A 25828-nucleotide genomic window follows, 5' to 3' on the forward strand; every position below is an offset into this window, starting at 1 on the left:
CTTTGATAAGGACTTGAACAACCACTTCTGGTTCGGCATTTTGAACAACATCGGAAACTCCCCCATCTCCATCATTGTGTTGTCCAACAACAACCTTGGCGGTTGCATCCCCAAGGCCTGCTTCCACCCGCCATTGGGTAGATGAAGAGCTTGGAGCAATTCAACGTGGCTTACAATATGTTTACTAGGGTTGTATTGGCGGTAGTGTTTAGCTGTCGAGATTGGGATTAAGATGATAGCGATGGACAAGGGTGGTGGTGGTGAAGGATCAGTGGACGACATGGGGGAGGGGATGCAGTGCAGTGACCATCCTTACAAAAACAATCCATGTGGCATCTACGACTTCTACTTACAAGAGAAGCTGGGTAAGCTACTATCCTCAATCTACTGCAGAGGCTTGTTCTCTCCGGTAACAAAAGAATTCAACGGATCGATCCCAGCTGATCTCGGTGATTTGAAATCACTTCTAGAATCCTACTTACTCCCATGTTCATCGGTTACATAAGGCAACTCAGACCAAGCTTATGGTGGTGGTGATGGTGGTTGGGAAGCATGACTTGGTGGCAAAGGAGGTGATTCTATGACGCACCCAAATGGAGGTGAGAGAGAGCTAGAAGCTTGTGGTGGCGGAGCACTGGTTGGAGGTGGGTAGAATTGTTTTGGGGGTGGAGGCATTGTATAATGATGGATCGGTGGCGGCATGCCAATATGTGGTGGAGGTGGCGATGGTGGTATATAAAGGTGATGGGTTGGAGGAGAAGGAAGATGGGGAAGAGGTGAGGCATAACCAGAATGATGGGTTGGTGGTGGTGGTGATGCATAAGGATAATGATGGGTTGGTGGTGATGGCAGGTAATGTCTAATAGGAGGCTTCTGCTTAGTCTGTTAGTTGGATGCGGAGATGGAGGTTGTGGTAAAATAGGATGCTTTGTCTTCGGTGGTGGAGGAGGCTTGAAGAATCTAGGTAAGTAGGCCGAACTTGGCGGTGGGGGTTGCGGCATGGGTGTCATTGCTCCCGATGTAGGGAAAGGAGTAGCACCACCCTTGCTGCCACTGCTATCGCATTTCAACTTGTTGTAGTTGACATGTAATACAACCTTGGAAGAGCACTCCCTCAAAGATTGTTGATCTGATTTACTAGGAATGCAATTCTTCCGGTCATCCAACAAAACCCTTCCCACACCGCCGAAGATCAGCGTAGTGCACTTCGGGGCTTCATCGGTGAAGTAGTTAAACAAGTACGTAATTGTGGAAGGTTGGGAGTTTCACAGAGGAGTAAGGTTGTGAGTTTACACTTGAAGGGCATTTTTGTCTTTTTGCATGTTATTTAACGGCTGATTAACGCCAAGTACTAGATTGTCACAAAAATGAAAGTTTGGGTACTAGATTGCCACGTTTTAAAGTTTGAGTACTAAATTGGCACTCAGCCTAAAGTACAGGGTACCTATCGGGAATTTTCCCTAATAAATACAAGTATGGGAGATGCTCCGGATGAAAGGCCAGAACATGCTATGAGGTCGGTGAGAGGTGCACTCTGTGAGGAGCATATTTGAACTCCAACCAAACATAGTGTGTTTCATGGTTTTCGAACTGCCATTGACCTAAGCGGTTGGATCGTTTGGCTTGGGAACCGTCCAGACAACCGGTTCCATTTTACCCCAAACTTGGTCTTTGGTCAAAAACCATTGAAAAAGTCAACAAACCATTGACTCGGGTGGTCAAACCGTCGAAATGTCGACCCGTTCAACGTTTTTTGGCCATTTTATTTTTAATTATTTTTTATTTCCAGAACCGGCCATCCGTTCAAACAAGACGGTTGGACCATCGACTTGGAAACCGGTGACCACCAGAACCATTCCGATTCTGGGTCGTTTTTTAAAACCATGGTGTGTTTTGAAGAAAAAGAAAAAAAAAGTAAATAAATAAAATAATAATCTGCCGTGGACCAATAAAACTTTATTTTGTGGAGGGGTCCAGGGTACACGTAGGATTTTTCCGTCTCCTCGGGACTAAAAACGGAACCTTTCTAGACCATTCGAACGGGGGAAAAAAGGAGCAACTGCAGGCGCCCAAATTTCCCCCGAATTATCGGGGATTTCTCATTAGGGTTTCTTTACACTGCCTCTGTTCTTTGCTCTCCAACTTCCACTTCCAAATGGTGCGCTCGGGCGGTGCTAGGTTGGTGTACTGGTTCGCCCGACGGTCTCTGGGCACCAAGGTTGTCAACCATTCTTTCGTAAGAGATGGGTTGTGATTGATTGGCTCCGATGAATTTTATTCTCATCAATTTTTATTTGTTATTAACAGATCAATGATTCATTGAACCATGGAAGCCGCAGGGGATTTGTTTCCCGATTCTGCAATTCTTCCCGGATTTTGGGATTGGAAAATTCAGACAGCGGTAACGGTAGGTTGATATTTTCAGGCTCAAGCTTGAGTTTTTTGTTCATTGCTGTTTCTTTTTTATGCTTGTAATTGATCTGGTTGCTTTTGATGCCTCAGTGAAACGAAATGACGGACGGTGGGGCGGATTTGTACATTGCAATTGGAGGCCTACGAGGTCCTTCCATGGAACAGGTATCTAAACAACTTAGCTTTCTTGCATTTCTGATGGCTTATTCTTCGGTGTATCGAAACAACTTAGCCAGGTGTCATTCGTTTGAACTAAAAATGGAGGGAAGTGTTTTTTCCTGGCTGAAATATTGAGCTGTATCTTCACTCAAAATTTAGTTTTCCTTGGCATTTACATCAAAATAAATCTAAGAGGGGCGGAAGACAAGACTTCTGCAATAAGAATGGTGGACATAATAGCTGAAATATTTCCGTCTGAAAAAAATTACATCCATTTTATAGAGAAATAAACGCAATATGATCTAAAGAAGAAAAAAAGCTTGAATAACACGTATTTGTTTTTCATGTATGTAAGCGTCAATGCATATGGCTTCAAGGGACTACTATGATGTACTTGGAGTGAGCAAGAATGCGAGTGCATCAGAAATTAAGAAAGCTTACTATGCGGTAGGTTTTGGTTTCTCATTCCATAACATCGATTATGATGATCCCATTCAACCATGGAACTATTCTCTATAAGATTGTTTCTACTTTGTCTTGGTTTTTCATGATTTTTGCAGCTTGCAAAGAAGCTACATCCCGATACAAACAAAGAAGATGCTGATGCAGAGGCCAAGTTTCAAGAAGTTCAAAAAGCTTACGAGGCATTCTTCTTTTCTTTAGCTTTGTAACAATTATTGTTCATAAAGATGTGCATCCCTCAAATGATATATGCAGAGAATGTAAATATAACTATTCTTTTTGTTGTCTTTTAGGTTCTAAAAGATGAGGAAAAACGGTCTCTCTATGACCAGGTGCGGAGTTAGCTTCCTTTTAGTAACACCAATTATCTTGGAATTTGGAAACAACATTATACCTGTTACTTTCTTTTGATATATCTCTGTTGAAGTTAAACTGGTATTTACACCTTGACATAATGCTAGCATTATTTTATCCAGCCACATAAAATTCAATGTTAAATGATTATTTTCCACGTGTTTAATTAGATCATGGAATCTTTGTTATATTTCTACTCAAATTCTTTTTTTTTTCTGTCATTAACTAGCCTGTAATGTTTCACTTGGCAAAAGACAACTCCTAAGAATATAACCAATTTCTATTGATTGATAATATTTGCAACTGTTTCAATGCTTTCTTCAAGCAATCTCCTTTCTTTCTAGTGAATATTGTGAGAATTAGTCAATTAGATCTATATTGAGATGGCTCTGAGCCAAGATTACAAAATAAGCTGGATTAGGGCAGGATCTATATTGGGATATCAAGCTGTTGTCTGATCTAGGGGTCCACTTAATTTAGCATTTTAGGCTAGTAATTAGAGATTTTGCTTTTCTAATCAGAAATCTAAACCTCCATGAATGATGGGACCTCTTCCTCTGATTTTAGTCAATTGATTATTGCTTGACAACCCCTTTCAACTGTCATGTCCATCCCCCCTGCCTTTACACCAAGTTTTGTACCAGGGCAGAATATATGTGGTTTGATATCCCAGAAGGACAATTTCCATGATTTCAGTTGGTTATCTTTGATTAGGGATTGGTTGAGGAGGATGTTGCTTAAAGTTGGATGAGTGAAGTTTATATGTATATTTTAGAGCCTAATTGATCAAATTAAGGGAAGATTAGTTCCATGTTTTTGGAGAAGATTATTCAGCAATTAATAATTTGAAAGTACAGAATTGAAAATGAATTTGGAACACAAGTCAGGTTGCCCAAGTTGAAGAATTTCAACTACATCTGACTCGGGCTTATTCAAAATTTAACAAATGCTCAGTTCAACTTGGCCCAAGTAACACCCCTAAAATGAGTGCATCAGAATGGAGTTAGGATGGACTTCGTTGGTGATAAAACAAGGGAAGATCTATTAGATTTTTCTACTATGAAGACCAAAGACTTAACCACTGACAGCAAATTATAGGTTCAAGTTGGAGGCTATAAATGGACAATGTGGGTTTAAAAAAGGCTTTGGATGGAGGTAATTAATATCTGTGTACCTGTTCTATTAAATAAAATTTAAGATGGAATAAACGGACTTCATTCATGTAGCTGACCCAAATAGTTGGAACAAGGCTAGAATGATCCATTGTTCCATTCTTTTGCAAAACTACATTTTGTTTTCTTAGTACCAAACATGCTAATATTGCTATCAAGGTTGTTTCATTGCCTGTGCTCTTACTAGTAATAATATTTTTTTCTGTTTATAATCACGATATTTTTGGTAAATTTATCAGGTTGGTCATGATGCATTTGAGCAACATGCTACCGGAGGTGGTGGTCCTGGTGGCTTTGATGGTCCATTTGGAGGTTCTGGATTCCCATTTGAGGACTTGTTTAACCAAGATGTAAGCATTCTATCTCAAATGTCCTTTAAATTTTGTTTCTTTTGCCTTTATATATACTACCTTCTTAGCTTCTCATAATTTTAACTTTGACGTCTTGTTCAAAATATTTTCATTTGCAATGAATTTAATGCTTTTATTGCTCTCTATATGTAGATGGTCTGGCAATGTTGTTTACTTGTGAACTTTGTTAAAAGTTACCACCCTGGTTCTGTGCATTTTCTTGTGTAATCAATATGGTTTAAGTAACAATGTAGTCGCTCTTTTAAGCTTTTTTTTTATATCTTTGGTGTATTAATATGCAAGTTGGCATCTTATTTGATCCTTTGTATAACATGATTTGGGTGTGCCATTGTGTTGTGGAAATCAGTTCATGAATATCTTTGGACGGAGGAACTTTGGGGGGAAAGATGTTAAGGTTTGTATTCCATTTTATCTCTTCACGACTTTCTTCTAGTATGAAGTTGTTAATTTTTGACTTTTCCACACTTTGATCCTTTGATGTTTATGACTCCTTGTTGATTGTGTGCAGGTTTCTCTTGAACTATCTTTCATGGAAGCTGTTCAAGGGTGCACCAGAACTGTGACATTTCAAACTGATGTACCCTGTGACACTTGTGGTATGACAATAATCTTTCTTCACTATCTAGATATTTTCTTCATGTGCAGTCCATCGGTTTTTTTGGTTCCATAAGCCTAATTGAGTTCCAAATGCCATTATTTTTCTTTTAAAATTCATGTAACTTTTTTCTTTTGTCTGGGGGAGAGGCAGGTGGAAGTGGTGTACCTCCTGGGACAAGACCTGAAACATGTAGACCCTGTAGGGGCTCTGGAATGGTTAGTTTTGTGACAAATCATTTATTTTCATCTGTATTAGTTTTCTTTTGGATGTGTGTGTGTGTGTGCGCCACCGGGTAAACATGTGCATGTGCTATTTTGTGTTGTTATGTCTAATAGGTGTTTTTTCTGTTATGTCTACAGATATTTATGCAAAAAGGCCCATTTAGGTTGCAGACAACTTGTACACATTGTGGTGGAACTGGGAAAACTGTAACGGTATGATGGCACAGTATGTCTTGTATGTTAACTTATTATTTGCAAGCATTTGAGACACTTTTTTTTTCTATATCTTCATAGAAAATCAAAGTAGTACTTTTGTTCCACATATATATTACGGAATCTTCTATATTTCTATGGTTTTCATTCTTTTCAATTATTGATTGTGACACTAACCTTGCTCATTGATTATGTATAAATTATGATCAGATTAGCAAGTAGCAACAACATTTTCTTTATCTACAAGGATTATAAAAAAGCTTTCTTCTCCAAGGAATTGAAATAGAAAATGCCATCATAAATGAGCTTATTTTAGTTGCCATTTTGTACAGAAAAAAATTCACTGCTGGGTATCATATTGGGACAAATCCATGAATGTCTAGACTCCAGCATCAGGCCTATGTATACTGGACTAGGAATAGAGATCTACTCTTATCCTTTTGCTTACAAAGGGTTTCTCCTTTTTGTGTGGGTTTGGTATAAGGTGGTTTAGTAATTACACAGGTAATGCAAAGGGTGGGAGTAGATTTCTATGTGTATAGTAGTGTTTGTTTTAGTATCAAATACCATATGAGGGTAAGGGAGTGCCACTATTGATATTACATTTGATTCCTTGTCTGCAATTTTATAATGGAGAACTTCATTGCCAAATTAACAAAATTTAAAGTTTTAAACTATATTTTTTTCTAAAGCCTTTTGTTTTCTGTTTTATAATGATCAGGATATATTAGAACAAATCTAAGCATTGTATAGAGAAATCAAACAAGCTGAAAAACAAACTAAGAAATCAAACAGAAACAAGGGAGTGCAAGCCCTGTTACACAGGTATTGAAGGAAATAGTTATACCACAGTGCTGAGCAGTGAAACCCATTTTTTACCCCAGCAAAGTTTTTTATTTATATAATATGATATGGTGATACACCATATATTTTTGGTATGCTAAATAGTTTAAAGATAATAAGGTGCCTACCTAACCTGCTTGATCAGCAGTACTCTTTTCATTATAGTAGTCATGAAAGCATACAAGGCCATATGTATAAATTTCTAAGAGGTGAGTTATGGTTATTATTAGATGTTAATCAACTGGTAGATTTATGAGACAGTGTTGTATATTTCCAGCATGCTCCACAACAATTTGGCTAGGGTTGTTGCGATGCGTGCGTGTGTGTGTGTGGGGGGGGGAGGGGTGATGGGCCTCATAAAAGGCAAGATTTTTTGCCTCAAGGTTAGGATGCAGCTTTATTGGATCTGCCAACACAATGTGAGATACTAGCCAGGGTAGGGTTAATAGGAAATTATTGTATGTTGGTCCTGGTCCTGCTGCTATAGACTGCAGTAGGAAAACTTTTAAGTTTTGAGTATTGGGTTTGGGTTGGGGGGGGGGGGGGGTTGCAGTCTGTGGACTGGCCCAGGTGTTTGAAGTTTGTTTCTGAATTTTTATTTTTTATTTTGATAATTATTTCTGAACTTTTATACAAATTACAAAATTAATGAATTTTTATCCAATTACCAATCAAACAAAAAGGAAAAAAACATGAAGAAAGACAAAGTTGTAAATGTCTATATAACATGGTAATATAGTAATGTGATATTGGAGACATACTGAATCCATCTCAATAAAGACAAGGTGGAATAGGTTACCCAAAGGACTTCCCCATTGTCATCTTTAAATATGAAATATGCATACTAATGTTATAATCTCATGATTGAAATATTTGAAACCAACCATATAATAATCTCAGTAGTTGGATTTAAGCTATCCATTTGAACTGAAATGATGACTGGACAATGTTTGTCATGCCCTCCCTACTTACCATATCAAATAACATCCTTGATGATTGAATGACTGATGAAAAAAGGTTTATGGTTGAATTGATTCTAGAACTGATTTGCAACAGTATGGTGCACTATGTAGTATTTTTTTCATAGCTGATTTACAAAATGGAGAAAATATTAATTAAAATCAATTGTTGGTACTCATAGGAAGTATCATTTAATCCATGGGATGTACTTATGGTCCAGTTGGTATCTGGACTTGGAATTACAATCTCAACTTTCTGTGATTTTTTTTATCAGTCTGTAATAGTGAGTTCTAATGATTTGGCTTCTGTCAAAAGTTGAGGTTACTTACACTTCTGTTCCATTCCTTATGGTTTTACTTATTTTGATATCTTTCTTAAGAACATGCGAATATTTTATTCGACTGTTGCATTGAGTTATCTTCCATATATTTTGTTTACAGAATTTCTGCAAGTCATGCAAAGGAGAACGTGTTGTGAGAGGATCGAAGTCAGTCAGATTGGATGTAACTCCAGGTATTCATATATTTAAATTATCCTTTGGGCCAATATATAGTTGTATCATAATTATTTATTTTAAATTTAATTTCATGCGCTATGAAATGTTATGGAGTTGAAGATATTCTTCAATTTCTGGTGGCTATGTATTCTGATAATGTTATTCTCTCTCTCTCTCTCTCTCGCTCTTTGATGGTGTTGATGGCCCTCTTTTTCAGAGATAGTGTCATCTCCTCTGATTAGGGGGCTATTGCTTTAGTCCAATGGCGAAATCTCAGGCTGACAACCTTGAGAGCATGGGTTGGAGCCTGAGTGCAGCCACTTTGTGCAAGAAAATGCTGAAAGTTAGACCTGTATCGAAGCACCTCTCCCAAGATCCTGGAGAGTCAGGAGTCAAGAACTCAAGACCAACAATATTCGGTGATGGACCTTTTATGTTACCATCTCTGCTTGTAACTTTTTTTTTTTAATACCATATTTAAGATCAATGGTTCAAAACCAGGCAAAGTAGACTGGTCAATGAGGTAGGTTGGTCCATCTTAGTTGTAGCCCTTGCAATATCAACTCAATGTTGTCCATGTAGTTTCAAGATAAGTAGAATACAAGGTTTAGGTGCCTTTCAATAAACAAAAGAAGTAAGCATTGGGACCTTCGAATGCTGATTGTGCCTGGTACTGTTCAATTCTGTCTTAATGCATATCTGGGTCTAGGTCGGTTGGCCGATTTTGGTACTTGCTGAGACATCCAGGTATGGGTTTTAGAACATCATGGGTTCAAATGAACGATTAAGATACCATTTAAGCGGTTTTCTTTTCTTTTTTTTGTTGGCAACGATTTAAGCAGTCTACATTCTGTAATTGATAATATCTTATTTTCTATGCTTATGAAACTAAGATTTTATTTTAAGTTAATAGCTACTTTTTCCTTTTTTAGGCTGGCTAAAATGTAAGGATATCTATAAAGATCTGCATGTTGCACAAAGTTTTTGTTAGAATAAGGTTCAAATCAATAAGTTCTTTTACTCTTTGATTTATACGCTTGCATCGTTGTGTGAAACTAGATGTTTAATGTGGTTACTTATCTACTTCTATACTAAAAGTTCATAGATTAGTGAATATGTATATTTAATGAGGCACCCCAAGTGATGTGGACCAACTATTTCTAAGAAAACATCTCAACTTCAAGCTCTTTACATGTCCTTCAAAGCTTAAACAGGAAGAAGGCATTTATGATTTTCCATATAATTAATGGAACGGGAAGGGGGGCAGAAATAAGCATTAAATGGCATTAGTGTATGCCATGAATGTATGTCATCTTCGTTCATATTCTTGTACCTAATAACAATGTTTGATGTCTTTTGGTTCATTGTTGTTTATAGGAGTTGATGATAACGAAACCATGAAAGTATATAGAAGTGGTGGAGCAGATCCTGAAGGCAATCAACCCGGTGATCTTTATGTTACAATTAAGGCAAGCTGTCTAATTTCTTTCATCATCTGTTATATTTCAGCTTATTGCCAATGGTTTGTTGTCATACCTTGTTTGGTTCTAAGAGTTTGATGGCATTTTTCATTTCTAGGTCCGAGAAGACCCTGTTTTTCGGAGAGAAGGTCCTGACATCCATGTTGATGCTGTTCTTAGTGTCAGTCAGGTAATTCATAGTTGTAGTTTTTCTGCATGCATCTTATTCCAGGAAACCTTTTTTTCCCTGATGTACAAACAAACTGATTTTTTCAATGTGTACAATATGAGATAGTTTCTTGAGGTGGTGTTTCATTATCAATATGTAAAAAATGTTTTTTTTTTTTTCTTCTGTAGATGATCTTCATGCTGGATATAAGAAAAGCCACAAAGTCTTCAATTTGCAAATTATTTTTTATCAATGAATAAATATTTTATTAATCCAGAAAATAAGAGTAACAGGCGACCCAAGGAAAGGCATGGGATGCGTACCTTTCCTTTAAGATTTATTACAGCATTACAAGATCAGATGAACATGATTACAAGGTAGCCCAAAATAAAGAGTCCGAGAAACCCCCTGTTTAGCAAGTGAATCAGCCATAGAGATTGCTGATCTGCATACCCACTGGACTCTAACTGTCATATTTCTTGTTAGCCATTTGCCTTTTTTAAAGAGGTCTCTATACCCCCAAATCAGAGTCCGGATTCAGCAGCCATCCCACCACCACCTGAGAGTCCCCTTCAATAAGCAAGTGCTCTATCCCTAACTGGTTTGCAAGCTGGATACCTTGTACCACAGCAAGCAATTCAGCCCTTATAGTCTCCCAGACCCACAGGCCCTGAATATAAGGATCAGATCATACTGTCTTTATTTCTCAGAACTCCTATACCCGAGGGTCCAGGGTTACCTCTGCTACTCCATCAAAATTAAGCTTAACGAGCTTCTCCCCAGGTGGCTCCCATTGTACCAAAAGTCTGTTTTTCCTGGTAGAAGTATTGGCTACTGCTAATCAGTTCCTCCACAGGTCATTGAAGGAATAACTATTTTTTTTTATCAATAACAGCATTTTCATTAAATTAAAAGAAAAGAGGGAATATGGATACAAAAGGGGAGATAAAATAACTTAGCTCCCCAAAAACAGAAAACAAAGGAAATGCAAAGAAGAAAGATTAAAAACTAGCCCAAAAAACAGACTCCCTATTCACTCCTTGCTTGGCCAACCCATCCGCAAATTAGTTGGCACTCCTCTTCATCCAGCTGTACTGAATCTCAATGTTCCTACCCAGCCATAAGAACTGTTTTTTTTTTCATTGTTAAAGTTCCACAAACCACTGTCTTCTGTCTTCAACCAACTAACCACCACCTTCGAATCGCCTTCCAGGATCAAACGGCTGATATTTAATTCCTTTGCTCTTCGAATTCCTTCAAGCGCTGCAAGGATCTCAGCCCTAAGAGAGTCAGATCGAAGGAATAACTATCAAACAGGTTTAATGTTTTCAACCACTGAATTGCCCTTGTCAAAACACAGTCCTTAACTTCTGACACTTTCCTTTCCTTACTCAGTTGATTTCAAGTAATTTTGGTGATCGTTAAACTATTGCAAAATATATCATGACCTATACCATTCTTTGACTCTTTTATGTCAAGTTTGGTAGGTTTACCTGAATTTATTTTATATTGGTTTTCTATCTGCATCAATTATGAACTATATCGCGCTGATATGGCAAGGAAACAACTGGATATGGTATAAGATATGAAATTTAAACTAAAAAAATTGAGGTATCCAACACAATACAACATACTTGTACAGGTACCTGGGTATCATAGGTTGAATGATTCGGCTTTCAATTTTTGTTTTTGAAAGCCAAGAGGCGACTCAATCTGGTTCCTGTTTCAGGATCTTTCCCCTCAAAAGTGATATTAATATTCTTTATTAAAGTCTTTGTGGTCCATTTATTAAATGGTGTTTGTTCCTTGTGCAGGCAATTCTAGGAGGAAACATCCAGGTCCCTACTCTCACAGGCAATGTTGTTCTCAAGGTTGTTTGAAATATCAATCATGTTACTAATCAAATAGATTTATCTTATTCAGCAATGAAACTAACATGGTCCAAAAAGGAAATCATGGGTTTTTGTTTGATAAAGTCTGCAAACCAAAGTTGGAAACATGTAAAATTTGAGGGACATTTTTATTTATGAAGAATGACTTTTGAATATCCTGGCATGATTTACTTACTTTGGTTTCAGGTCCGCCCAGGCACCCAACCTGGTCAGAAGGTTGTACTGAAGAAAAAAGGTGAGAACTGCAAATTCCAAGACTTGGGGCTGCCTCCAAATTACAAATTAGGTGTTTTTAGTAATTTCTCCTCAAATTTTTATAGGTTTTGTTCAGCTGGTAGTAGTGACAGGTGGGGGAATCTATCACAATACAGGGGGGGGGGGGGTACTGTAGCATAGGTGAGGGTTAGGGACAATACATTCATTAAACCAATAAAATTTTTTCAGGAGAAGCAAACCATAAGTTTCCCTAAAAAAAATTAAGTTGCTTCTCTAAGCTGGTAGATGTAATATTTGCATTTGTTATCCCTGTCTTTAAGCATAAAAATTTTCGAACCATGGGGTTCAGGGTTATCACTCCATTCTACCATAGTTTTACAGAGCATCAAAATTTATCCACAACATGACACTTGTCTCATCTGCAATAATTTTTCTTGGTTTTTCTTTTCAAATTTAATTAGTTATTTCACATGATATTTTTTTCTTTAGGAATTAGAACAAGGAGCTCCGCCTCATATGGGGATCAATATGTGCATTTCATTGTCAGCATTCCAACGTAAGTTGTCATTCTTGTTGATCTTAAGAGTTTCCTGCTCGGTATTTGGGATGCTTTTTTTTTCCCAAGTTTGAGAAAGGAGTTTCTAAGGCACAAACACCATGCAGGAATTTGACTGAGAGACAGCGTATGCTGATGGAAGAGTTTGCCAAGGAGGAGAAGGGAGAATATGATAAAGATGCTGCTGCTGCTGCTGCTGCTGTTGGAGCATCTGGCTGAGTAGAATGAACAATGCCCAGTAGCTCAAATTTTTGTAGGAGAGGTTTCTATTCATCTTTTCTTTACTTTTGTGCAATATGTATTTTATTCATCCTCATATAATTGTTATTCTTGCATCACATTAAATTCTCAAGGATGAAATAGGTTCACAAATTTCAGAGTCGAGAGCTAATAATGTACATATAGTTTACATGTTTTCACAAGGAAGAGATAATATGTCATCCGCAGATGTTTTACTTTTACCTTACATTTTCTTGATTTGATGAAGTAGGGGAAATTGCTTTTGTTTATCTGACATATGGTTCGTCATTTGTTAGGTATTTGATGAACTGTTTGGTAGAAGCCATGGTTAAGAAATCAAAGAAAAACAAGTGTATGCAATATTCTATATCCTTGGCTTTGAATTAAAACTGACATGGTAGTTGAAAAACTGGACCTTATTTTTGTGAATGTGAAAAACAACTTTTTTGAACCAGCAAAACTCTCACCTTCCATGTATCAAAAAAAGAAAAGTGAAACCCTTTTGATGAATATCCTACAAAAAAAGGACCCAATGTTTTTTTTTTATTGTTAAAGAAATTTCATTAATTCACGAAAGAAAGCAAACACGAAGAAGACAAACAGAAAAGAAAAGAAACTAACAAAACATAAACCAACTGTGAACCCAAAACACCATAAACCAATATGTTTAGAGAGAAATGAAAGACACAAGTCACAACCACGCCTTACATTTTAAAGTTATGAGGTTTTGTTGAATTTGTGAAGCGCCAAGGATTTTCGATGGTTGGCTTGTATGGGTAAAAGAGGAGAGCACGTTAGCAGAGTCAACATAAATGATACAACTGATTGAGACAACGGGGAAGACAGTCGTCGAAGTAAATGCAAACAAAAAAAAAGGAATATCATCTGTAACTCAATGACTTTCACATTTCTCTTAAAGCTTTTCAAAACCTCCAGACAGTGAGTTTTTATTGTCCAAAACTCTTATTCCGTTAGATTTCTGTTTGAGTCACCTTTCATGAGCATTAATAGAAATTGTCCATGTAAGCACTTAAGTATTTTACATCACCCCTGATTTCTCAAATACAGCACATAAGTAAGCTAGTAAGCAAGGTTCAAAGTATCGGAAAGGCAAATTTAAGAGACGTATTGGGATACACCTTGGATACGCATGGATATGGACAAAAAATTAAGATACACATTAAAACACATGGAAATTTTATAAATACTCATAAACATTAATATCTCTAAATATAAAACATAAATGAGTTATTTATGCATAAAAATAATATGTTTTAGTGGGTTTTATGAAAAAAAACATATTATAATCAATAAACAGGAAGTCGGGAACAGAAACATACTATCTAATTATGAACATTAAAAATCAAGTAATTATTTTGCATGTTTTATTCTAATTTTGTAAAAACTAAATAATTATTTATTTTTATTCAAATAATTATTTTGTATGTTTTATTCTAAAAAATAAATTAAAATTAAGAAAAGTAAATATGTAACAAAAAATTGAATGGATTTATGGACATAATAGATGAAATAATTATTTTGCATGTTTTATTTTTAAAATTAAAAAAATAAATATCAATGTTTTAAAACATAGAGGCGTTCCACTACCTAGAGGTGTGAAGCATAGTTTAGAATGCAAGAGGCGTAAGCCTCTCGAACACAAGGAGGTGAAAGCTTCCTTAAGAGGAGGAAGGAGGAAGGGGGGATTTCATTTTTTTTCTTTATCTTTAATAAAAATCTTTTATAATAAGAACAATAAAAATGCATAATAGTTGTTAAAAGGGGGGTCTTGTTGAAGCGGAGGGGCCGAAGGGTCTGGGGGCAAACCACTTTCTTTCCCCTCATCTTTTTTAACATTGGCTGAAAATGTAAAAGAAATTTGAAAAAACATTTATTTTCACTCATTTTTTTACAACCTTGAAAAACTTATTGAATCTTGCAAATTTATAGATGTTTTGGCAACTTTTTACAAGATTTGAGTCTTTAAAAATGTTAAACAACTTTTTGAAGGGTTTGGGAAATAAAGAGGGCTTCTGGCTTTTGAAATGGGTTTAGAAGCCCTCTTTCTAAGGGAATTTTATTTGCGATTCCACCACAGTAAAATTGTACTGTATTGGTTGATACGCTATTGGTAGCGTATCGACTGATACGGTGCTGAAATGCACCGATACTCAATGATACGGGCACAATACGACATCGATACGATGAATAGATACGACACATTCAATTTGGTACTATGTACTGTGCTGAAAGCTTGTCGGAATGATACATGTCGGCCGATACGTGACGAAATTTTGAACCTTGCTAGTAAGTATGGCCTTGGCTGGGCTTGAAATATTTGGCTTAGACTTGCTCTAAAATTTGTAGGCATAGTTCCGGCCGGGCCCAGGTAAGGGATAGTTTTGTTATGAAAATATTTAATAAGTTTGATAGGCAATTTATGAGTAGTTTGGTCATGTAAAATACTTAAATGTTTAAGTTTCCAATAAAAGTAACTACAGTGATCTAACTGACATGTGCTTCTCTCGAGGTTTTAAAAAGTCACGGTGAATTTAAAGAAAACTGAAATCATGGTCAGTTTTACGTAATCCCCCCACCCACCAAAAAAAAAAAAAGTGTTTGGGTTACTCAATTATCACAACTTGAGATCTATAATCTGTTGTGCCAATTTGAACCAATTTGAACAACGGTCCAGACATTGAATTGGACTGGTTCAATGCGGTCCAAAGTATTCATAGGACTTACATCGGTGTTCTTCGCAAATTATGTTAGCTGTTCAAAGTTCTGACGATTTTCTTTTAATGTAAAGTTTAGTTCATTTCGCCCGTGGCAATGTATTTTTCCCCGATTTTTCTTCCATAAACAGAAGGTATTTGCCCAATGGTTTGACGTTTATGTACCAAACCCATTCAATGCTCATTTTGTTGACTCTTCCCCCCGAAATCATTTGCTAAAAGAAGGAAAAAGCTGAAATTTCTTTCCTATAATTTAATTGTTTATACATAAAATGATAAAATCTCCTTTACAATAAAAAAAAGATCCTTATTGCATTTTCTTTTAATATGTAGTTCTTTTCACAAAGCTTTTTTCTTGAGCTGGCTGAGTTCTTTCTCTTGGTTGGAGTCTGTTGTTATGACAAAAACTTAATTAAAAAGTAAATATTTAACATGGAAGAATCAATGAATAGACAGAACTTAATGGAACTTATCATTACAGAAACCAGCATCAGCAGCCTTGAAGGCAAATATGCTTGCCTTGTTGTATTATACAAACATCTCTCTTCAGGGAGAGAGACAACAATAAACAAATAGAAACCCAGAAAACATTTTGAAATTTTCTCAAACAAGGAACATTTTGATCACTAGAACTATGAAACTTCTAAGCAGACCTCTTTCAGTAGCAGCAGCAATATAATATTGGGTATATAAATATATTATTGTTTGCATTTCTCTTCTCATCACTTCATCAGGACTCAGATCATGCTGTCCATTCGAGCTGGCAATCTCTTGAAGAAATTGCTTGGTACAGCAGGCAGCTTGCTGCGAAATCTGGGATGGCGAAGCATATATAGGCCGAGGATCAACGCCACCACTCTGAATGGGGTAACGTACAGCACAACTGCAGCACAGAGACAGAAGACTATGAACAGGCTGGACGCCCTTGGGTCTCTCCAGCTGAGCAGAGACTGGAGTCTCTCCCCCTGTGTAGCCATGTCTCCCACCACTGTCTGAATCCTTCCTGCTACACTTCTGAGCCTGTCATACCTCATTCGGACTATGTCATGAGGCTTAGACGTCGGGAATGTGTCGAACTCCTCGTCTAGCTCATCTGGGTGGACTGCCTCCGCCCATGAAAGTCTGGTGTCCATGTGAGGTGGGTGCCTGGGGCGGAATCTGTAGTTCCATATCCCGATGAGGAACATGTAGAGGAAGATGGTTGGAAGTATGAGCTCTGGGTACCATATCAGTATCAGGAACAGCACATGAACCAGGACTGATGTGATGGGATTTTTCCAGTGACAGACATCATCAAACCATCTGCTCACAGAGATTGTACCAGACAGCAGTGACATGATCCTGAAGAAGTTAGCTTTGCTTCTTCTCATGCTCCACACGTGGGAGTCCACATCCAACATATACTCCACAACCTCCTTCCTGAGTGGTGGCTCCGCCCGTCCCAGCCGCACCGCCACTATGTTCATTGCCTGGTATCTAAGACTGTCTACTTGGTTCACTGTGAAAGGATGCAAATAATGCATCTTTGGCAACAGAGGATGACCGTAGAGGTATATCATGTTAACCAATGAGAGACAAGTGAATCGAACTGCTAACTGGAGCTCCCCCATTTTCTTCACCCCAGATGGGTGTAGAACAAGAAGTGGGTAAGAGTGGGTGTAGATCCTATCTGCTTCAAGGGTTGACAGCCGAATTCTTACCTTTCCAATTCGTGAGTCTCTCGCAGGGCCACCGCCAGCTGCTGGTTTCTCGCCGCCCCCCAGGTGGCAGTTGTCGAAAACTCCGAGCGTGATCACGGTGCAAGGATCATAGACCTCCCATTTATATTGCTCATTCCATATGGGACTGAAGCTGTCGATTATCGTTCTGGTTCGTACCCACTTCTGTCCATACTTGGCGACACAGTATGCATCCGTGGCGCCTCGGCTATCTTTCATCTTCATGGGTAGCAGTCCTTGTGCACTCAGGATTCCTACCTCCAGTATGCCGATCGGCTGCTTCCAGAGCTGCCTTGCAGTCGGGCGTTGGTCGCTTGTGTACATGGTTGATTCATCAAGTACATGATAACCACCCTCCAGACACACTCTGAGGTGAATCCTGCTGGAGAATTTGAGCTCCTTTCTCCTGTCTCCTTCCAACACTCCGAACCCAAATTTCTCGAGGTTGAACCAACGAGAATGAACTGGGCGGTGGTCCAGGCGTTTCTCAAAGATGTTGAGTGGCAGAGTAATCTTCCCAAGCACATCATCTTTTGATGGGTGCACCCGGTCCTCGATCGTCAGCAGCAGCTGTTCTTCAAAAGGCTCGGCCACTACAAAGACCAGATCTTCGTTCCAGAGTGGGTTTGTGGTACGAGTCGGGCATATCTTGGTTTTCAGCACCTGACTGCCGACTTGTGCCGTCACAAAGGACTCCGGCACCCGGCTTCTGTCGTTGGGCTGTACATCCTGCGCTTCAATCACGTTCACCCTCAGGTACCACAGTTTGGGTGAGACATAGACCTTTGATCGGATGTTGAACACACCCTCTCCATGAATGGTGGCAGCATCTGAGTGCCAGGCCTCTGGGAAGGCTTCATCCGCCTGTGTTCCCATCCAGACCGCAAGCATGATCTCACCTTTCACCTTCCCCTCCCCCCGACGGTCCTCCAATCTGTACCACTGAGGTGCCAGAGGGCTGTCAGGCGGCACCCTCGTCGGCACCTCATTCAGGTCGAACACCACCTTCCCGAGATAGTCATCTCTTCCTACCATCTCTTTGTCCTTGACGAAGACTTCCAGCGCTGATGACTGTATTCTCTCCTTTGAAAATGCGAAGACCTGGTCCCACTCAGGGTTGGTTTTCTTCTCGAAATGCCTCGTCGTTCCTTTGTAATTCCCCAGCTTCACTTCTGCATATGGGTCACAGCTTCCAGTGATGGAGTTGGTGGGTAAGTCTTTGGATTTTACCACTCGAACATACAGGTAGGACATTTGTTCGACGAGGTCGTAAGTGCTGGTGAACTTGTCTCCTCCGCTCATCCACCCTCCGCCACCTCGTACCCCTCCGTTTGGCCATCGCTCTCCAAGGCGGGGGCTTGTGTCCTTCAAGTTGTAGTCGTCTGCAGGTTTGTTAGGATGGGCTTGTGGGTTGATCTGGTGCATGATTAAATCTCTACCTCCGGCAGTCTTCGTCTGCACCAGCAGTGTCAGCAGTATTAATCAGCCACTGCAGTTGAGCCAGAAAGTGTCGACAGCAGCAACTGTAGTCGGTCACTGAAGCAGCAGTTCCAGATAGAGATAATTCTGTAGTAGTAAAAATGGTACTGGTTTTATCAGAAACAGTTGTTAGTTCGGATTCAGATGAAATATAAATTTTCAGGCCAATCTCGACTTCCACTTACGAAAAGAAACACTTCTTTTTCTAATATAATATGGGAACTGTTGCAAAATGCAAAGCTTCCTCTGCTTATTGTTGAAATATTAGAGCCATGAATCCTTACCTTCCCAAGAGAGTTGCAACCAGGGCAGGGATCGAACTCCTCTGGGCTCTTGTTGTGTTGATGAAGACTATTGGGGTTGTTTAGATTGAAGTTTTTGTGAAGTGTGCCGAATCCGATTCTCTGGTTCTCAGAGTCAAGCTCTACAAATGAAGTGGGGTGATCCTTCGCCGTCTCTGGGAATAAGATGATAGGCGTCCACCAGCTTCATAGTCTCTTTGTTGTTGCTTTTCTGCTGCGAGAAGCTGCAAGGAAACAGCCTCTCGCAAGAAACCCGAAGCTCGATTCTGAAGCAAAGGGATCTTAATTAATTAGCAAAAACAGAGGCTAAAGAAAGGAATGCTGAGGTTCTTCTGATCTGGGTCTCCTACACATTAGTTTTTATTCAGGTGGCAGGGTTTGTTTTTGGTCGTGTGCAGGAAAAAAAGAGTTGCTTTAATGGAGAGGGTGCTCGAAGGCGGGTCTGGATTCTGGAGGGAAATGGGGGGAAAGCCATTGGCTTTGTTTAAAAGAACTAAAGCGAACCAGAGATCAATTTTCTTTAGTATGAAACCACTGTTAACTACTCATATGTTGGTTTCCCCCCTGAACTGAATTCTCATTCCAACCAAAAGATAAAGATTTTCCCAGTCTTTACCTCAGCTGACAAAGATCACCTTTTGCTTATTAATTAGATTCTCTGGGTCAGTGGCACCATTTCTTTGGTAAACAATCAGATTGGTTTACATTCTTGTTGGCAGCTGCAGTACCCAGAATACCCTTCATTGTGTCTAGGAATTTCCACTGTGGATGTGGATTGATTCCTACTGGATCAGGGGTTAGGGACATCCCTTTCTTCACTAAGCAGCAAAACCAATGACAAAGAAAGCAAGCGAACAAAAGAAATATATAAAGAGGAAAGCAGAGTGGGAGTTCAAAGAAAAGCAAAAGCAAAACCGAAAGCTTTTGGCCCTGTGATGACCCTTATCAAAGATGCTTTTACTTTGCTTTATTATTACCTCACTCCATTCATGGCTCTGAGATTTATATGTAATTGCCAATTAATTCTCTTCTCAAATATGTAATCATCATTCATCAAGGTTCGTGGCTTCAATCACATGTGCCTCTGGCCTAATATTCTGGGTGTATAATAATATAATATGCATACACAACCTTGAACCACTTTTTGAGTAAACGTAACGTAAGATCATCCCTTGATTCCTTCCTTTTTTTGGGGTTCATATGGAGAGTTGAAGGTGATCCATGTTACTGAGATGCAATAAATGCAGATGAAGCTATCAAACGTAAGATGATGATGATCCCAGCATCGATCACTCTACTTTTATACCCAGATCCTGTCACAAACAGGGTGCATACTCTCTCTCTCTCTCTTTCTAAAAAAAAGGTCACTCTTTTAGTAATTAGTTATCTTGGTTTTTTACTTATGATCACTGAATAGCTGAATAGGTCCTTTTTTGGCCATTTGGCTAGATGAATAGGTTCAATAAAGAAAATTTTCTACTCAAGGCTCTCTGATTGGTTTTTTTGGGATTTATAATTTAAGAGAAGGTTCTTTTTTTAAACTTAGGTATAAAGAGAGGTTTCACAATAGAATAATTCCTGGGAGCTTTTTCCTTCACAAGTGCCATTCTGACTTAGTTAGAAAGCCCAGAAATCATGGAGCAAGTTCTAGGCTAGCAAGCATGGCAAAACTAACCTAAGGCCAACATTTAGTATATAAGATTTTGATATTCATTAGCTCAAAACTTTCTGGGTATACAGCTAACATGGACTGAGGAGGTGACCACCTTATACATTTGGGAATCTCAATCTGAGGGACAGTCTGAATTGGCTGTCATCCTCCCAAACGCTTTCAATAAATCATGTTTAGTCAAATAAAGAAAGGAAAGAAAGAAAGGAGAGAGAGAGAGAGAGGTCATGTGGAAAAGAGCTCCAAGGTTTAGAAAACTCTTATCCTGATCCAAACTAGGAGTCTAGGACCCAGTTGCACTCTTGTAGTGAGGAGACAATAGCTTTGTGGTTTGCTCTATCAATCTCAATATGTGCAGCATGGGAGCAGTTTAAATACAAATACTTAATATGCTCTTTGTCCCGTTTTCTGTAAACATTGCTACCATGTGTACCCGTAGCCCAACTGGTAGTTGTACATTACAAACACACCCACAATCGAGTCATCCTGAACTGTCCAATGAAAATAGAAATACCCTTTCCTTCCACTGTTAGAATTGTCTCTGTGGCATTAAAAGTAGAATATGCTGTGCGTTTTGCTCCTCTTTTTCTCCTTTTATAATTATATAAGCTCTTTTTTTTTTCTGGTTTGACACATTTTCTAGTTTGGATCTGCAAAAAAGGAAACATTCATGAGAACCAAAAATTTTGTTGTGGGTTTTAATACATTCCTGGAAATGCAGAGAAAGAGAGACTTGGCTACGGATTCAAAGATGTTCCACCTTCATTTCTCAGTGTCCACCCGGCAAAAGTCAGTAAAGTGAATTGGGATTCCTAATCCTTGCTGAGGTTTAATGCAATACTTAATGAGTACTTCTAAAAGTAAGCAGTATTCTAGTAAGAAGATTAATGAGGCTTTGTTAGTGCAGCAGAGAGAGAGAGAGAGAGAGTTTGGTTAGTGGGTTTGGAGGTAAACTTAGGTTTAGTAATTGGGAAACATTATATGAATACATATACTATACATATGGGTGTGAAGGGAGAGTAGCCACACAACAAGAAAGAAGACAAACTAAAGACAGTAGAAAAGAAAGAAAGGAAGGAGGAAAGATGGATAAAAAGATTAAAAGAGATTAGAATGTTTTAAGAGTGAATTTTATTGTCTGTCTCTCAATTATCCTAATTTGTAAATTGATACACTTGAAAGCAGCTGGTGAAAACAAGTCTAAACTTTAAAAGCTTTTTCTGTGTGCCCTTTAGAAATATTATGGATGCAACAGTGGTATCAAAGCAAAAAAAAAAAAAAAAACACACAAAAGTGATCCCATACAGTGCTCAGGTCAAACCAACTATCCAAACCCAATGATCAAATCCATGTTTTGATTTGGGAAAATCGTTTCAATATCTGATGCATTTTGATAATCCTAGCTTCCTTTTTCTTTTCTTTTCTTTTTCCTTTTTACTGTATGACACAGGAAAGTGGATACTGCCAACCAATGACCAGTGGGAAAGGGATTCCCCATTAGAATATCACGAGTGCTTTCATGCATCTACCGTTAATTCCTTTGAGAAAGACAGTACCTCTCTCTCTCTCTCTCTCACAGAGAGGGGCACACACATTGAGGATGAGGACTGAGTGACCTATGGTAAAGATAACAATTATACATAAAAGAAGACAAGGAGCTCGGACGATTTGCCTCCTCCATCCTCAGCAACCATACCAAGCTTTGTTTCTTTTTATGCAACTTTAACTACTCCCTGGTGGTCGTGGGTAATCAATTTCAGCACAATTGTGTAGCAGGCAAAAGTAATTGAATCCCTCCCCAAGTCCTTAAACATTACCCAGAGAACCAAATCAATCAGGAAAAGAAGTTGGTAAAATAAGTGGGTGTTGTCTAATTGCTCACACATTTCTACTTCTACCAACTGAACTATTTCAGAGTCAGACCACCAAAAACTGAACCACCAATAATGATTCCATGGTAAGCAAAATCAAATTCAGGCGAAAATAAATAGGTCAATGAGCAATTTCTGACCCACCCAGTCTGCAATTTTACTGGACTTAGATTTTCAGTATTCGAGATGGGCATGGGCCCAAAAGTTTGGACTTTTTAATTTATCAGGCTGGGCTTGGACCTAGCCCAATCTTTTCTCAACCTCAACCTCAGCCCAACCTTTTATTAGAATCTTAAAAAAAAAGGCATGAAAATATTCAAAATACCCATACAGTTACACTTTTGACCAAAATGTTTATTTAACCCTTTCAATCTCTTTTCTAAAATTGATTTATTTTTCAAATTTACCCTCAAATGTAAAGATGCAACTTTAAATTCTCTATCTTTTTGTTGTTATAAAATTTTATTGTTTTTTTATGTTGAAACCAGCCTTAGTAGTAATTGATGGATATTTTGGACATTTTTGTGTCTCTTTTTAAAAGATTCTAACAGAGGGATTTACTTGCAATTATGTCAAAAAGTTTAGGGGAGATGATTATAATTATCAAACTTAAAAGGGGAGGTTTCAGCAATTTGCTTTACTTTTTTTTTTTTTTTTTTGTATTGTGTACTTGCTCATTATTTTCTTGTTCTTGGTTTTGTTAGTTCCATACAACAATTTCATTAAATGCAACTCCATAATTGGAGATTAGTTGTTCTCTACTATTCATGATCATTTTTCTTGGATCCAAGAGCCAATCAACAACTCTTTACACCGTTGACATTAAAACCAAACCCAGCTAAACAACTTTACATCTGGATCATTGACATGCAGATGACCCTTTATTTTAGGGTAAATTACATATTAGTACTAGTTTTTCAAAAGGTGCCATTGCATTACCTAAATTTCAAAAGACTACCAAATTTAGTACCTACTGTTAATAGTTCGTCTATTATCTGTAGCATGTGACAACATATGACTTATTTTTTTAAAATGCCAAAACTACCCTTTTTAATATTATTGAGACCATTTTACTTAATTGTCTTCCTTGATGACTGCAACTTCCTCAACAACAATGGTGGTCTAAACCCCCCCCCCTCCCCTGTTATGGATTAAATAACTGGAAAAAGGATTACAAAGATGACAGTCTAAATCTCTTTCCGAGAATTCAAATACTGCAATACCAAGTTTTAAAGTTTCAGATACTAAAATGAGACTAGCCCCAAATTACAGGTAGTAGTAATATTCAATTTACCCTTTATTTTAATGTCCATTAATGAGCATGGGCTATTACCAACAATCAATCAGTGAAGATGGAGCAGCCCAGAAGCCAGTCCACACTTCTGAAGATTTTCTGTTTCAAGAGGATCTCAGCAAGTGGCGAGAGTTCTGTACAAGTGGAGACTGTTTTAATGTAACGGCCTGAGTGGGATATTATCTCTCCTCTCTCCTCTCTCCTCTCTCCTCTCTCCTCTCTCTCTCTCTCTCTCTCTCTCTCCAACTCTCCCTCCCTCGTCGCGTGCAAACTCCAACCTCCTTTCATCTTTTGCTCACGTAAACGCACCGTCCACTGGTTTCTGTCTATCTTTCTAGTTTCTGGACTTCTTGTATAAAACTAATCAATCAATTTCTTCACAGCTTCAACCAAACCAACTGCTGCTCATACCATCCTAAGAAATCCAGAACATTGAGAGGACAGTAAGGCCTAACTGATGTCCTTGATGGGTTTTCTTCCCAAGTTGGAATGCCTTTGGAATGCAATAAATGACCCAAAGAAACGGAAATCATCTTGCCATTTCAGAGTTTGGTTTAATGGAAAAGATAAGGATGGTTGTCACAATTCAACTTATCAGTTTTCAGCTAAGGCCTAACTGTTTCATTTAGTTAATGCATGATCCTCAATTGCTTCAAGCAACAATTAAGTGTATTTTGGTAATTGCAATGGTCTCTCCTATATTTTTTGACATAGTTGCAATAGACCCTTTGTTAGAATCTTCAAAGACGACATATAAAAATGTCCAAAATACCCATGCAGTTGCAGTTACTACTGAGGTTGGTTTCTACGGATAAAAAAAATAAAAACTTTATGAACAACAAAAAAAATGAGAATTTGAAGTTGTAGCTTTACCCTTGAGCGATTGATATAAACGATGAGTTTGAAAAATAAATCAATTTCAAAAAAGAGAACGGAGAGGCTTGGGGTAGTGGTTGATATGAATAAAAAATTTAGAAAAATAAACATTTTGGTCAAAAGTAATTGCATGGGTATTTTGGACATTTTAGTGCCTCTTGCTAAAGGATTCTAACAAAATGGGTCCACTTGCAACTATGTCAAAAAGTACAAGGGAGGTGATTACAACTACCAAACTCCATGGGAGGTTTCAACAATTTGCCCAAAGAAAAGAAAAGAAAATGAACTTTTAGAGAATATGTATTGATAGTTGACTGCAACCAGCAATTTCAAACAAACAGAAAAATTCTTGTTTTGCTGTCATGGAGAATTATTATCAGTTGCTCTTCGTAGATGTGAGTATGAACCATCAAACACAGCTTGATTAAACACTACATTCATGTGCCCCATCACATTGTTTTGAATGATTAAAGTGAACCAATCAAAATATGATTGACAAGATTGGGATTTCTTAACCTATCAAACATGTTTGTCAGTTTCACTAAAATTTCACAAAATTTTGATTGATTCCATGTGAGGCCAACAAAATCAAATTAACCAGATTTTGTGTTTCAAGATTTTTGGGCAAAATTTTGAACCGTTACTGGAATCTAATGCCTTGTTTGGTGGTATTTTATGCTTTGTACTTTCATATAAAGTACATAGTATATTTTTGGTTTCATATGAAAATTTTTCAAAAACATATTTTTCAAAGTAAAAGTAAATGATGGTATTTGGGTACAACAAAATGTTTTATACATGTATATGCCATTTGGTATCATATATAGATGTCACGTGGTATTTGAATGTAAATCAATAATTTGGGGATGCCATATAACGGCATAGAAGAATGTCATGTGGCACCTAAAAGGTAAGTTAACGATATTGCATGCCTATGCTTTCACGTGGCATTTGTATATGCTATCACATGGTGGGGTGTATAAGTATTACACATGTGATTGATACACGTTTTAGAAAGTATAAAGTATGCCAGAGAGTCAAAAAGCATGAAGTATCAAAAGCTGATTTCGTGCTTTTCGTGTTTTTTATA

General features: G+C 38.0%; 2 protein-coding genes across 2 annotated transcripts; one reads left to right on the forward strand and one right to left on the reverse strand.

Moving 5' to 3' along the window:
- Window positions 1-2029: 2029 nt before the first annotated feature.
- Window positions 2030-13015, forward strand: LOC104587613 (chaperone protein dnaJ GFA2, mitochondrial-like). Its single transcript, XM_010245297.3, has 18 exons — window positions 2030-2218; window positions 2308-2407; window positions 2503-2577; window positions 2927-3018; window positions 3132-3215; window positions 3327-3365; window positions 4799-4909; window positions 5277-5324; window positions 5439-5526; window positions 5679-5743; window positions 5888-5962; window positions 8206-8278; window positions 9639-9730; window positions 9840-9911; window positions 11705-11761; window positions 11969-12017; window positions 12488-12554; window positions 12662-13015. Exons 1-18 carry the CDS (start codon window positions 2156-2158, stop codon window positions 12771-12773), a joined length of 1362 nt encoding a protein of 453 aa, XP_010243599.1. The 5' UTR covers window positions 2030-2155; the 3' UTR covers window positions 12774-13015.
- Window positions 13016-15978: 2963 nt separating this feature from the next.
- LOC104587612 (FT-interacting protein 1-like) lies at window positions 15979-18807 on the reverse strand. Its single transcript, XM_019196039.2, has one exon. The coding sequence runs from the start codon at window positions 18670-18672 to the stop codon at window positions 16267-16269; it is 2406 nt and encodes an 801-aa protein (XP_019051584.1). The 5' UTR covers window positions 18673-18807; the 3' UTR covers window positions 15979-16266.
- Between the last annotated feature and the right edge of the window lie 7021 nt (window positions 18808-25828).

The sequence above is a fragment of the Nelumbo nucifera genome, chromosome 3, assembly GCF_055504915.1.
Source record: "Nelumbo nucifera cultivar China Antique chromosome 3, China Antique-T2T, whole genome shotgun sequence".
Classification (NCBI taxonomy): domain Eukaryota; kingdom Viridiplantae; phylum Streptophyta; class Magnoliopsida; order Proteales; family Nelumbonaceae; genus Nelumbo; species Nelumbo nucifera.